The sequence below is a fragment of the Scyliorhinus torazame genome, chromosome 9 (assembly GCF_047496885.1).
Source record: "Scyliorhinus torazame isolate Kashiwa2021f chromosome 9, sScyTor2.1, whole genome shotgun sequence".
In the NCBI taxonomy this organism is placed as follows: domain Eukaryota; kingdom Metazoa; phylum Chordata; class Chondrichthyes; order Carcharhiniformes; family Scyliorhinidae; genus Scyliorhinus; species Scyliorhinus torazame.
Genome location: NC_092715.1, coordinates 22,213,458 through 22,228,529, shown reverse-complemented (window position 1 = coordinate 22,228,529; position 15,072 = coordinate 22,213,458). Strand labels below are relative to the sequence as shown.

The 15,072-nt window shown below is 52.1% G+C and overlaps 1 protein-coding gene across 2 annotated transcripts in view; it reads right to left on the bottom strand.

Annotated features, from left to right (window-relative positions):
• cfap99 (cilia and flagella associated protein 99) overlaps positions 1-15,072 on the bottom strand; it is a 366,971-nt gene that overhangs the window by 15,196 nt on the left and 336,703 nt on the right. For both annotated transcript variants that reach the window (XM_072515683.1, XM_072515684.1), the window contains 2 exons: positions 4,566-4,777; positions 3,401-3,578 (listed from right to left, as the gene is read on the bottom strand). In XM_072515683.1, coding sequence (XP_072371784.1) covers positions 3,401-3,578; positions 4,566-4,777 — 390 coding nt within the window. The remainder of the gene's footprint in view (positions 1-3,400; positions 3,579-4,565; positions 4,778-15,072) is intronic.

The following is a 15,072-nucleotide window of genomic DNA, read 5'->3' as shown; positions in this document are numbered from 1 at the left end:
TGGACTATGTCTGACCCAGGGCCACAGTACCACCATCCACCTGGACCATCCCTGCATGCGGCTGTGACACTGCAGCGCACGGTCCCGTCCTCTGCCCGGGGGATGTTGATGGCGGCCCAGGGGGAAGGGGGCAGACTCACCTGGGGCTGAGGTAAGACCACCCCTCACACACACACTTGCGCTCAACGTACATGACACCCCCGCACACTTTGGACAGAGCACAAAGGCAGCTTCGGTAGGTGTAACATTGACTTTAATAACCAAAGGAGGTCATGCACGTGCCCTAGCCCCTAAAACTCAGCTGTGCCCTGCACCCGTGCCAACTTACTCAGTGTCTAATTGTTTGGCCTTACGGGCCCTTTGACTACGTCTACGTGGTTCCCCAGACGGTACAGCAGAACTGGAGGTGGACTCCTGTGATTCCTGCCCTCTGACACTGGATCCCTTTGGCGGCCGTTTCCTGGGGCGTCCTGGCCTAGATGGGCCAGGCTGCGGCCCGGGCGACTGGGATGGCGAGCTGCCAGCCTGTCCTGCCCGTTGCCCACCCGATGCACCTGGGACGGAAGGGGGGGGGGGGGGAGTCCGAGGTGTCGCGGTGTACCGGGACCTCCCCTACAGGGGGAGCCGGGACGGACCACACCACCTCCTCCTCCCTCGGGGTGCCCGATGGCCCCCAGGCCTCTACATGGGTGGGGGATGCGAACGGACTGGCCATCCGACGCCCCCCCGACATCTGGCGCTGTCAGTCCTGGAGGCCCGTGCTGGTATCGACAGGGGTCTGCAGGTTTGCAGCCATGGAGCCCAGGGTGTTGGCAAACCCTGTTTGTGACAGTGCGACGCCGGCTCGCACATGGCCACTGGTGCCGATGCCCTCAGCGATGGCCTGCAGAGACTGGGCCATGGCCTGCTGAGACTGGGCTATGGCGTTGAGCGCCTCTGCCATCTGGCGCTGGCACTGGCTCATGGCCTCCTGTGAGAGGGCAGCCATTTCCTGGGCCACAGACGCCGCCTGCACGGAAGGCCCCAGGCCTCGCAAACCATTCCCCATGTCTGATACCGTCGCACCCATTGCCTCCACCGCGGACGCCACCCGTGCGGTGTCGGCCTGGGTAGCACGCATGACCGGCAGCACTCCCAGCTCCTGGACGCGGGTGGACTCCTGCACCTGCGACCGCAGCCGCCGCAAGCCACCCGTCACCCTATTCGCTCGTCTCCGGGTCGGTGGTTGCATCGGATCTATGTGTGGGTGTGGTAACTGCAGGAACCCGGGATCCATCTGGGCGGCAGATGTTCGCTTGGGCTGGGCTGCCCTCCGACCGCCCGGTCCCTCTGCTGCTCCTACCTCCACCTGCTGTACCGGGACGGCTGTGTTGTGCGCACCAGTGAGTGTACCAGACGCCTCATCACTAAAGTGCCCAACCGTGGTGAGTGTTTCTGCGATGGTGGAGGGTGTTGGTGACAGCAGTGGCGCTGTGTCGTGCTCTTCGTCCCACTCTGACTCCATGGCACTTTGGGGTGGGGGTTCGTCTCCACCCATCCACTCTGAGTCACTGTCCGGTATTTCGTCTTCCTGGGTAGTGCTGTCCCGGGTAGGGGTGTCCTGGGTAGTGGTGTCCTGGGTAGTGGTGTCCTGGGTAGTGGTGTCCTGGGTAGTGGTGTCCTGGCTCGGATGTGACGGGGGCCTGTGGCTGCCCCCCTCGTCGCTGGGTGGTCGCTCCCGCACGTGACGGGGGTGTCGTCTCCCTGTTGCTCCAGGTCTCTCCGTCTCCCGTGGTGTGCGAGGGGCATCCTGCGGGCGTCGCATGCTGGAGGGTCCGGGTCTCTCCGTCACTCGTGGTCTCCGAGGGGCATCCTGCGGGCGTTGCATGCTGGAGGGTCCGGGTCTCTCTGTCTCCCGTGGTCTCCGAGGGGCATCCTGCGGGCGTCGCATGCTGGAGGGTGCGGGTCTCTCCGTCTCCTGTGGTCTCCGAGGGGCATCCTGCGGGCGTCGCATGCTGGAGGGTGCGGGTCTCTCCGTCTCCTGTGGTCTCCGAGGGGCATCCTGCGGGCGGTCTGCATCTGCGGGGATGGGTGCCTGGACGTTTGGTCCTGCGATACACAATGAAGCATGCATGGTTAGACATCAGGCAGTGATCAGGTGATACGGGGGAGGGGGATATAGGGGAGGGGGGGATATGGGGACGGGCTGTCGGTGGCTCACTCGCTAGTACGCCCCCGACCTCTGCATCAGCAACCTCCCGGTCCTCCGGTCCGCCAACCAGTTCCAGGGCCCTTTCCTCGTGTACGGTCAGTGGCCTCTCATCAGCGGGCCCTCCTCCAGTCCTCAAATGCTCCCTATTGTTGTGTGCGCGCTTCTCCTGTGGGGGGGGGGGGGCAGGGGTAAAACGCAACAGTGTTAGGCAGGTATATGAATGCACGCCATCGGTTGCGCGTGCATTGCAGAGGTTAAGGTTAGGGCTGGATTCACTTGGGGATATGGGGGATATGGGGGAGGGGGGATATGGGGGAGGGGGATATGGGGGCGGGGGGATATGGGGGAGGGGGGGATATGGGGGAGGGGGGATATGGGGGAGGGGGATATGGGGGAGGGGGGGATATGGGGAGGGGGGATATGGGGGATATGGGTGAGGGGGGATATGGGGGAGGGGGGGATATGGGGGAGGGGGGGATATGGGCGAGGGGGGATATGGGGAGGGGGGATATGGGGGAGGGGGGATATGGGGGAGGCTCACCCTGCCTGCTCTGACGAGGTCGTTCACCTTCTTGTGGCACTGGGTGCCTGTCCGTGGTGTCAGGGCCACAGTGGTGACGGCCTCTGCCACTTCCCTCCACAGACGCCGGCTGTGGCGTGGGGCAACTCTGCGGCCGTGCCCGGGATACAGGGCGTCCCTCCTCTGCTCCACCGCGTCCAGGAGCGCCTCCACATCGCGTGACTCGAACCTCGGGGCTGAGCGACGGCCAGCCATCCAGTCGGGTGTTGCGGTCGGGTGTTCCGGTCGGGTGGGGGGGAGCAGCGCGGCCTTATGAGCCGTCACGCCGTGCAGCGCGTATGACGCTGCATGGCGTGAACCACTGCGCAAGCGCGGATCCCGTTACGTCGCTGCTAGCCCATTTCGGGCCGGAGACTATCGACCCATTTTTCCGACGTGACGCAAGTCGGATTTGCGCCGTTTTTTGCGCCGATCGGCGGACTTTCCGCCGATAACGGAGAATTTCGCCCATTGTCATAACTCACATGAGATCTAATGGGTTGGAGCAATCAACCTCCCAGTGAGTCTCATCGATTACGAGCTCCCCGATAAAGGGGCGGGGAACCCTAAATCAGCCATCGTTAAGTTCTGAATAAAGTCCACAAGGATGGTACCGACAATTCAGCAAAGAGTTGTTCAAGGTATCTTACCCTGTTTGCAACTGAGCTTCCCAGACCTCGTTCTATGTTTCCTTGCGTGTTCGTCTTTCGTATTTTGTTCAATTTATGATGCTCCTTTCTCTTTTCTTCCAGCTTCTTTTGGAGCTCAACCAGTTGCTGGTTGTTCTTCACCAAGTCGGATGACCTAAGCTTTTTAAATTCCTCTTCCCTGTGTTGGAAAAATCAGTTTTGATTGTTTTTCACAGCTTTAGGTTGACAGAAACCGATTTCCACCTGAGTGAGTCCAAACACAATGAACTATCCTCTTGCAGTTACACAAAACTCAAAGTACTGTTACTAATAATGCTGGAAATTAGAAATAAAACCAGAAAACGCTTCAAATAGACAGCAGGTGAGACATTTCTTGATTTGTTCAGGACGTCGCAGGCTGAGCCAACATTTATGGCCCATCCCTAATTGCCCTTGAGGGGGCAGTTAAGAGTCAACCACATTGCTGTGGGTCTGGAGTCACGTGTAGACCAGACCAGGTAAGGACGGCAGATTTCCTTCCCGAAAGGACATTAGTGAACCAGATGGGTTTTTACAACAATCAGCAATGATTCCATGGTCATCTTTAGACTTTTAATTCCAGATTTTTATTGAGTTCAAATTTCTCCTTCTGCAGTGGCGGGATTCGAACGCGGGTCCCCAGAGCATTACCCTGGGTTTCTGGTTTATTGGTCCAGTGACAATACTATTACGCCATTGCCTCCCTGCACCTGTGGAGTGAGAACATGAATAATGGTTTAAGGTTGATGACTTTCGCCAGATCATTGACCTGAAAGGTTAAACTCTGTTTCTTACTCCACAGATGCTGCCTGACTCACTGAATATGTCCGGCATTTTCTGTTTTTATTTCATAAAAATAAAGAAAGTAAGGAAACACTGGAATACCCCAGTGTTATCAAATCATAACCATAACCAAAAGAGAGAGAGCTAAAAGAATACAAGCAAGAATGAAACAAGGGAAAACTCAGAAATTAAATAATAGTATTTGCATTATCCGCCACAGGACTGCATTTCTTGCATATAACCTGCTTTTGGAGGGTAACTTCTGTAGAGAGGAAAGAAATGATTTATCATTTTATTTTTATGATAACCTAGAGAACTTGCTTTGGTCATGTATCTGCACGAGCATTGTTCTGATATAACGTACCTATGCCTGAGCACTGCTTTCTTGCTCAAAGCTTCTCTGTGAAGGGAGATCTGCTCCAATTTATCCAAAAGGAGCTGTTCCTTTGCTTGCTTTTCATTCAGGATCCGGTCTCTCTTATCCTCTTCTGCCTTAATCTGTGCCTCCTTCAGCAGTCCCAAGCGTTCTCGTAATTCTATTATTGACATCTCATTCAAAAGATTATGACCAGCTGGCTGAGGTTCAATGACATGATTTCCATGTGAGATACGAGTGCATCATATAAATTAATAAGTTTAATGAGGCAACTTCATAAAAATTGGATAGTTCTAGTTAGCAAACAATGGATGAAATCAGAAGAGAAACAAATACAATTGAAATTTTTTTCAGGCAAATCTGTTTTGGCATTTTGAACTAAAATTATTGTGGATATTCTTCACGCAAATAAAACCAAATAAAGTGATGAATGTTTAACTTCCCTCTATGGGTGATAGGCTGTTAAATTTGATCATCATCTCATTATACAGGGCGGCGGCAGTAGCACAGTGGTTAGCACTATTGCTTCACAGCACCAGGGTCCCGGGTTCGATTTCCAGCTTGGGTCACTGTGCGGAGTCTCACATTCTCCCATTGTTTGTGTGGGTTTCCTCCGGGTGCTCCGGTTTCCTCCCACAAGCCCCGAAAGACGTGCTTGTTAGGTAAATTGGGCATTCTGAATTCTCCCTCAGTGTACCCAAACAGGTGCCTGAGTGTGGCGACTAGGGGATTTTCACAGTAACTTCATTGTAGTGTTAACGTAAGCCTACTTGTGACACTAATAAAGATTATTATTGTACATCTGCATAATTTTTGTCCGTCGATTTTAATGGAATGAAAATCAGGTGAGATCTGTAACAAGCTGTTAAATTGTCCTGCCGAGTTACCCCACCTCAGGCAGCAAAGTTGAAAATGTCCTGATTGTATGACCCTGAGAGCTAAGCCCTGCCCACCGAAAGCTACTTGCCATTCAGAGGCTGGCAGTTCTTCTGTACTACACCTACCGAGGCCTTGGATCAAGGAGTGACCCAGACGTGGGTGAGACATGGATGAGAGATGGGGGTCACAGGGGAGGGGGTCAGCAACAAAAGCAAGGTGGTGGCTATGCGTCCCAAACCCGCCTTCCCAATATTGGGTCCTTCAGATGCTTTTGACCAAAGGCCCACTCAGCCTCTCCCTGAAGCCTTCAGCAAACATGCCATTGTTTCCTTGTTAAGCTCCCTGTGTGATGAACCCCCTTTCTGCCATTTGGTTAATGCCGCTGGCAGCAGGGTGAGGCCCTTACGTGGCGACTAATTTCCCTCTTAAGGGCTTCAATTGGCGGTTGGATGGGAAGGCTAGGCACCGTCCTGCCTCCCCCATAAATGTAATTGGGGTGGAGACAAGGAGGTGGTAAGGTCTCCACCTGCCCCTAAGTTCACCACGGAGGCGGGAACAAGATTCTGAGCACAGATGTGACTGTCATCTCCTCTATCAAGACATAATTGTGAGTAATGGCCACTTGGGCAAATAATGGAATTGCACAACAGCTATGGAATTGTGTGCTCAGCAATGCCTTCAGGAAGAGGGAAATAGAGAAAGTTGTTTGAGAATGTACTGAGGAAGAAGCTCTTCTTTTCACAGCCAGGAGTAATTTTTTGCTTCTTTCACGCAGCGTGCAGTTAAGGTCTGGAATGCACCGCCTGAGAGTGCAGTGGAGGCAGGTTTAATTGAAGCATTCAAAAAGGAATTAGATTGTTATCTGAAAAGGAAGGATGTGTTTGTTTACAGGAGGAAAGGGGAAAGGGACCAGGAATTGCTCATTTGGAGCACTGGCACAGGCATGATGGGCCTCCTTCTGTGCTGTAACCACACTGGGATTCTCTGATTCCCTGGCATAAGCTGGAGAGATGGGAAGAATAGACTGTGATACTGCACCAGCACATTGCTGTTAACATTCTGCTAACAGCAGGCTGCCCGTGTGGCACTGAGAGGTTGGCAGGGGCACTGAGGTTGGCAGGGGCACTGAGAGGTTGGCAGTGCCAAGGTGGTCGGATGCCAGGTTGCCCGTTCCAGGGATGGGGCCCAGGAGTGCCCTGCCCTTATGAGGTGGAGTGAGTGGGGACCCGAAGACCCCCTATTCAGTACGTTGGGGCTTGGGGAGGTATGGAGGCTGCGGTCGGGATTCTGAGGGGGGTGGGGGGGGGGGGGGTCAAGAGATCGGACGGCATTTAAAAATTACGACCCGATCTCTTCCTGCACTGATGAGCTGAACTGAGGTGAGCTGTCCAGTGCAGGAAGTGAGGTAAGTGCGGCCTCAGCGGGGCATTCCTCATCGAGGCCAAAACAAAAACAGAGTCCCATTTGGTAGCAGTGTCGTTCTCGGCACTGCAGGCACCCAAAACTGACTCTGTTTTTCCCCTTAAATTGCAGCCATTGTCTGAAGTGAGAACCCAACTATTTGTTCAAGTGAACATAAAATAACAATGATTCTATTTTGATGATGAGCAATGGTGTTCTCCCTATACCCCAGATATTTGTATCCTTCAATCAACGTAACTAACAGATCAAGTCATCATTTATCTTGTTTACTGTTGTAAAACCTTCTGCATGGTTTGACAACATAATAACAATGAATGCACTTCAAAAGTAAATTTGATGATTATGTAGCATTCTGCGGTGTGCTGAAGTAGTGACAGGCACAAATATGAAATCAGTAATTGGGTTTTCCTTTCCAGATGTAGTAATTGTGTTTAGGCACACAAAAAACTGCTTCAAATGCCACTGCAGCAAATCCTTGTCGGAGGTGAGTGTGTCTGCCAAAAATAATTGTTATTTTTTTTAATTGTTCCAATTAAAGGGCAATTTAGCGTAGCCAATCCACCTACCCTGCACATCTTTGGGTTGTGGGGGTGGGGGTGACAGCCACACACCCACAGGCAGAATGTGTGGGCGACACAGTGGCACAGTGGTTAGCACTGCTGCCTCACATCGCCAGGGACCCGGGTTCAAGTCCAGCCTTGGGTGGCTGTGTGGAGTTTGCTCCGGTTTCTTCCCACAGTCCAAAGATGTGCCGTTTAGGTGGATTGGCCATGTTAAATTACCCCTTAGTGTCCAAAAGGTTAGGTGGGGTTACTGGGTTACTGTTACAGGGATAGCTGGGCTTGGGTAGGGTGCTCTTTCCAAGGACCGGTGCAGACTTGATGGACCAAATGGCCTCCTTCTGCACTGTAAATTCTGTGCAAATTCCACACAGACAGTGACCCAGGGCCGGGATCGAACCCAGGCCTGCAGGACCGTGAGGCAGCAGGGCTAACCACTGCACCACCGTGCCGCCCAATAATTGTTATTAAGTTGCCCTATTTTTAAAAATTAACTTACAGGATGTGGGCTTTGCCGACTAGACCAGCATTTACTGTCCATCCCTAGTTGCCCATAAGAAGGTGGCGGTGACTTCCAGTGGTGGCCACGGAGTGAGTGGTCACACATTTGGTGGCTCCCACTCAAGGTGGATTTTGTTGGTCCTGCTCCACCCATATGGGGGGCTTTTTGAGTGCAAAAGGTGTGTGAGTGCCCAGGGAAGGTAATACTCCTCTGGTGAGATCGGTGGATGGATCAGAGGATGAGAAGTGCCACCAGAAAGAGAGAGCGGCTGGAGCAGGACAGTTTTCGTGGTGTGTCACAGGTTAAGATGGTGGACGGCAAGGGGGTGGCGCTGCCCACCCAGTGGTCGACGGAGCAGCTGGTGGAGTTTCCAGCAGCAGAGGAAAGAGACTTCGGAAGACCTGGCCAAGGTGGTGGAGCCGCTCAGAGCTGCGATTGAGAAAGTGGAGCAGAGATTGGAGGCTCAAGGCCTGGTGATACAGAAAGTGGAGGAGGCGGTGGGGGAGCACGAGGAGTGGATGTCCTCATTGGAGACGGAGTTGGGGTTGACCTTGGACAGCCAGAAGAGGCTGAGAGAGAAATTGGAGGACCTGGGGAATCGCTCCAGGGGACAGAGCCTGAGGATGGTCGGGATGCCCGAGGGCATTGAGGGAGCGGAGGTAACCAAGTAAGTGGCGAGGATGTTGGAGCAGTAGATGGGGAGGGGGCCTTTGATCGGGCCCTTGAGGTGGATTGGGCGCACAGGGTGCTGAGGAAGAGGCCGCAGGTGGCGGAGCCGCTGAGGGCGACGGAGTTGCGGCTGCACCGTTTCTTGAACAAAGAAAAGATTTTGAAATGGGCGAGGTAGACCTGGAGGTGCACCTGGGAAGGGAGTGAGCTGTGGGTATACCGAGACCTGGGTGCGGAGTTGGTGAAGAGGAGAGGCGGGTTCAATGGGATAATGGCTGCCCTCGTCAAGAAGATTGAGTGTTGTACTCTGCCGCTTGTGGATGAAACACCAGAAGCAAGTGTTTTATTTTGACTCACCAGAGGAGGCGATGGACTTTATGAGAGACCATGGACTGGGAGGAGTGTGAGGATGCTGAATGTTGGAGAGTGTGTGGGATGGGTAGTTTGAGGTGGCATTTGATGGGGGAGCGGTGACGGTGAGTGTGCCTTTGACAGGCATTGGGGGCCTCCACGCTAGCAGGGCGGGCTAGTTAACAGAAATGAAGTGGGAGGTCGTCAGGAGGAAGCCGTTGAGGGCGGGGGGGGGGGGGGGTGGGGGGGGGGTGGAGTTGGTTCTTTGTTTGGAGGTGGAGGGTGGGAGGAGCGGGAGGTTTGCTGACATGGGTGCAGTTCGAGTGGCGCAGTTGGGAAGGGAGAAATGGCGGTGGACATCTGAGGGTGGGCTCAGAGGGGTGCGTGATGCAGGCCGGGGACCAGTTCAAGAAGTGGGATGGCTGATCGGCAGTGGAGGGGGCGGGTAGCCCCCTGACCAGGCTGGTCACGTGGAATGTGAGAGGGCTGAATGGGCTGGTTAAATGGTCACGTATGTTTATGTATCCGAGGAGCTTGAAGGCGAACGTGGTGTTTTTACAGGAGACACATCTGAAGTTGGGGGACCAGGCCAGGCTGCGAAGAGATGGGTGGGGCTGCTGTTGCACTCGGGGCTGGATATGAAGATGAGGGGGGTGGCGGTGTTGGTCAATAAGAGGATGGCGTTAGAGATGGGGAGCATTGTGGCCGATCCGGGGGGTAGATATGTGGTAGTCAGTGGGAAACAGGAGGGAATGTTGGTGGTCCTGATAAACATTTATGCCCCGAATTGGGATGATGTGGATTTTATGAGGCGGGTGTTGGGGAAGATTCCTGATTTGGACACAAATCCTCCGGTTGATTACGGGAGGTGATTTTAATACGGTCCTGGACCCAAGTCTGGACTGATCGAGTCTGAAGTCATCAAAGGTATTGGCAGTGGCTAGGGAGTTGAGGGGGTTCATGGAGCGATTTGGGGAGGGGAGGGGGGAAACCTGTGGAGGTTTGAGAGGCTAAGGGTGAAGGGGTTTTCATACTTCTCCCATGTGCACCGGGTTTATTCCCAGATTGACGTCGTCATGATAGACAAGACACAGCTGGCGGGAGTGCCGACAAAGGGTATTCGGCGATCGTGGTTCCTGACCACACGCCGCATTGGGTGGATTTGCAGGTGGTTCAGGAGGAGGCCGCAGTGGAGGCTAGATGTGGGGCTGTTGGCGGATGAGGGTGTGTGTGAGTGGGTGAGGGGGCGGGTGACGGGGTATGTGAGGGTGTGTGTGAGCGGGTGAGGGTGTGTGTGAGCGGGTGATGGGGTGTGTGAGCGGGTGAGGGGCTTTGTGAGTGGGTGTGGCCTGCCATTCGAGGTTATGTGGAGGTGAATGATACGGGCAGGTCACAGCCACCATAGAATCATAGAATCATAGAATCATAGAAGTTTACAGCATGGAAACAGGCCCTTCGGCCCAACCAGTCCATGCCGCCCAGTTTTTTACCATTAAGCTAGTCCCAGTTGCCCGCACTTGGCCCATAACCCTCTATACCCATCTTACCCATGTAACCATCTAAATGCTTTTTGAAAGACACAATTGTACCCGCTTCTACTACTACCTCTGGCAGCCCATTCCAGACACTCACTACCCTCTGAGTGAAGAAATTGCCCCTCTGGGCCCTTCTGAATCTCTCCCCTCTCACCTTAAACCTATGCCCTCTAGTTTTAGACTCCCCTACCTTTGGGAAAAGATGTTGACTATCTACCTTATCTATGCCCCTCATTATTTTATAGACCTCTATAAGATCACCCCTAAGCCTCCTACGCTCCAGGGAAAAAAGTCCCAGTCTATCCAGCCTCTCCTTATAACTCAAACCATCAAGTCCCGGCAACATCCGAGTAAATCTTTTCTGCACTCTTTCTAGTTTAATAATATCCTTTCTATGCTGGAGGTGGGGGGAGTTTATTTTGATTCGGGCGCACAGGGAGAGGGTGGAAAGGGCAAAGCTGGTGGAGGAGCTCTTGAGGGTGGAGGTATTCGGTGGCGCCCCAGGAGGTGTTGCTGAAGGAGAGGCTGAGGCTCCAGATGGAGTTTGGGTTAGTGTCGACGGGGAAGGTGGTGGGGCAGTTGCGGAGGGCTAGAGGGACTCTGTATGAGTACGGGGAGGAGGTGAGAAGGATGCTGGCCCATCAGATGAGGAAACAGGCAGCGGTAAGAGAGATTGATAAAGTAAGGGACGAGAGGGTAAGGTGGTGTTGGACCTGGTGGCAGTGAATTGAGCATTTGAGTCCTTTTATAGGAGGCTCTGTGAGTCGGAGCCCCTTATGGCGGAAGAGGAGATGAGGCGGTTCTTGGATGGGTTGGTGTTTTCCAAGGTGGAGGAGGTGCGGGTTCAGGGCCTGGAGGCCCCGATTAGGCTGAGGGGGCTGATGGATGGCATGGGAGCAATGCAGACGGGCAAGGCCCCGGGGCCAGATGGGTTCCCTGTCGTTTTTTTTTTAAAGTTTGGGGCAGAGCCAACGTTACATAGAACATAGAACATAGAACAATACAGCGCAGTACAGGCCCTTCGGCCCACGATGTTGCACCGAAACAAAAGCCATCTAACCTACACTATGCCATTATCATCCATATGTTTATCCAATAAACTTTTAAATGCCCTCAATGTTGGCAAGTTCACTACTGTAGCAGGTAGGTCATTCCACGGCCTCACTACTCTGCGTAAAGAACCTACCTCTGACCTCTGTCCCATATCTATTACCCCTCAGTTTAAAGCTATGTCCCCTCGTGCCAGCCATTTCCATCCGCGGGAGAAGGCTCTCACTGTCCACCCTATCCAACCCCCTGATCATTTTGTATGCCTCTATTAAGTCTCCTCTTAATCTTCTTCTCTCCAACGAAAACAACCTCAAGTCCATCAGCCTTTCCTCATAAGATTTTCCCTCCATACCAGGCAACATCCTGGTAAATCTCCTCTGCACCCGCTCCAAAGCCTCTACGTCCTACCTATAATGCGGTGACCAGAACTGTACGCAATACTCCAAATGCGGCCGTACCAGAGTTCTGTACAGCTGCAACATGACCTCCTGACTCCGGAACTCAATCCCTCGACCAATAAAGGCCAACACTCCATAGGCCTTCTTCACAACCCTATCAACCTGGGTGGCAACTTTCAGGGATCTATGTACATGGACACCTAGATCCCTCTGCTCATCCACACTTCCAAGAACTTTACCATTAGCCAAATATTCCGCATTCCTGTTATTCCTTCCAAAGTGAATCACCTCACACTTCTCTACATTAAACTCCATTTGCCACCTCTCAGCCCAGCTCTGCAGCTTATCTATGTCCCTCTGTAACCTGCTACATCCTTCCACACTATCGACAACACCACCGACTTTAGTATCGTCTGCAAATTTACTCACCCACCCTTCTGCGCCTTCCTCTAGGTCATTGATAAAAATGACAAACAGCAACGGCCCCAGAACAGATCCTTGTGGTACTCTGAACTCCATTCTGAACATTTCCCATCAACCACCACCCTCTGTCTTCTTTCAGCTAGCCAATTTCTGATCCACATCTCTAAATCACCCTCAATCCCCAACCTCTGTATTTTCTGCAATAGCCTACCGTGGGGAACCTTATCAAACGCTTTGCTGAAATCCACATACACCACATCAACTGCTCTACCCTCGTCTACCTGTTCAGTCACCTTCTCAAAGAACTCAATAAGGTTTGTGAGGCATGACCTACCCTTCACAAAGCCATGCTGACTATCCCTGATCATATTATTCCTATCTAGATGATTATAAATCATGTCTCTTATAATCCCCTCCAAGACTTTACCCACTACAGACGTGAGGCTCACCGGTCTATAGTTGCCGGGGTTGTCTCTGCTCCCCTTTTTGAACAAAGGGACCACATTTGCTATCCTCCAGTCCTCTGGCACTATTCCTGTAGCCAATGATGACATAAAAATCAAAGCCAAAGGTCCAGCAATCTCTTCCCTGGCCTCCCAGAGAATCCTAGGATAAATCCCATCAGGACCCGGGGACTTATCTATTTTCAGCCTGTCCAGAATTGCCAACACCTCTTCCCTACATACCTCAATGCCATCTATTCTATTAGCCTGGGTCTCAGCATTCTCCTCCACAACATTATCTTTTTCCTGAGTGAATACTGACGAAAAATATTCATTTAGTATCTCGCCTATCTCTTCAGACTCCACACACAACTTCCCATCCCTGTCCTTGACTGGTCCTACTCTTTCCCTAGTCATTCGCTTATTCCTGACAACCTATAGAAAGCTTTTGGGTTTTCCTTGATCCTACCTGCCAAATACTTCTCATGTCCCCTCCTTGCTCGTCTTAGCTCTCTCTTTAGATCCTTCCTCGCTACCTTGTAACTATCCATCGCCCCAACTGAAACTTCACACCTCATCTTCACATAGGCCTCCTTCTTCCTCTTAACAAGAGATTCCACTTCTTTGGTAAACCACGGTTCCCTCGCTCGACGCCTTCCTCCCTGTCTGACCGGTACATACTTATCAAGAACACGCAGTAGCTGATCCTTGAACAAGCTCCACTTATCCAGTGTGCCCAACACTTGCAGCCTACTTCTCCACCTTATCCCCCCCAAGTCACGTCTAATGGCATCATAATTGCCCTTCCCCCAGCTATAACTCTTGCCCTGCGGTGTATACTTATCCCTTTCCATCATTAACGTAAACGTCACCGAATTGTGGTCACTGTCCCCAAAGTGCTCTCCTACCTCCAAATCCAACACCTGGCCTGGTTCATTACCCAAAACCAAATCCAACGTGGCCTCGCCTCTTGTTGGCCTGTCAACATATTGTGTCAGGAAACCCTCCTGCACACACTGTACAAAAAACGACCCATCTAATGTACTCGAACTATATCTTTTCCAGTCAATATTTGGAAAGTTAAAGTCTCCCATAATAACTACCCTGTTACTTTCGCTCTTATCCAGGATCATCCTCGCCATCCTTTCCTCTACATCCCTAGAACAATTTGGAGGCCTATAGAAGACTCCCAACAGTGTGACCTCTCCTTTCATGTTTCTAACCTCAGCCCATACTACCTCGGAAGATGAGTCCCCATCTAGCATCCTCTCCGCCACCGTAATACTGCTCTTGACTAGCAGCGCCACACCTCCCCCTCTTTTGCCTCCTTCTCTGAGCTTACTAAAACACCTAAACCCCGGAACCTGCAACATCCATTCCTGTCCCTGCTCTATCCATGTCTCCGAAATGGCCACAACATCGATGTCCCAGGTACCAACCCATGCTGCCAGTTCCCCTACCTTATTTTGTATACTCCTGGCATTGAAGTAGACAAACTTCAAACCACCTACCTGAACATTGGCCCCCTCCTGCAACGTCAAATCTGTGCTCCTGACCTCTGTACTCTCATTCTCCCTTACCCTAAAACTACAATCCAGGTTCCCATGCCCCTGCTGCATTAGTTTAAACCCCCCCAAAGAGCACTAACAAATCTCCCCCCCAGGATATTTGTGCCCCTCAGGTTCAGATGTAGACCATCCTGTGGTGTTGGGTGTTCTGACACACAGATGAGCCAACACAGTTGCATATGGTACAACACTTGTTTATTTAAACTCACTATTTACAACTTGGTCTTTGCACTCTGCACGTGGGGGGCTCCCTGCTTGTGGTGTTTCAACAGCTCTTTCATGCTTCCTTCTCCCCAGACCTACTGACCTCCAGGTGTCGTGCTCGTGCTTTTTATGTGGTTGGTGTTCTTGTCTGTGATTGGTTGTGGTGTTGTGTACTCTGATTTGCCTGTTAGTGTGTCCATCATGATGTGTGTGTTTGAATATCATGACATCCCCCCTTTTTACAAAGATATGTGCCTACGTGGTAATAAATATGATCGTGACGTGAGTGCATCTAAGAGTGTGTGTGTGTCGTGTGCAGCATGTGTCTATGACGGAACTATGTACATGGGGCGATGTCGAGTGCGTCACATGAATCCAGTTGTACCATAACATAACAGAAATGCGAACGAGAGAAGAAGAAAAAAAATTTTGAACAGTTGTCCAGTCAGACGACATCTGGAACGATAAACAACAACAGGTTATCATGTAAA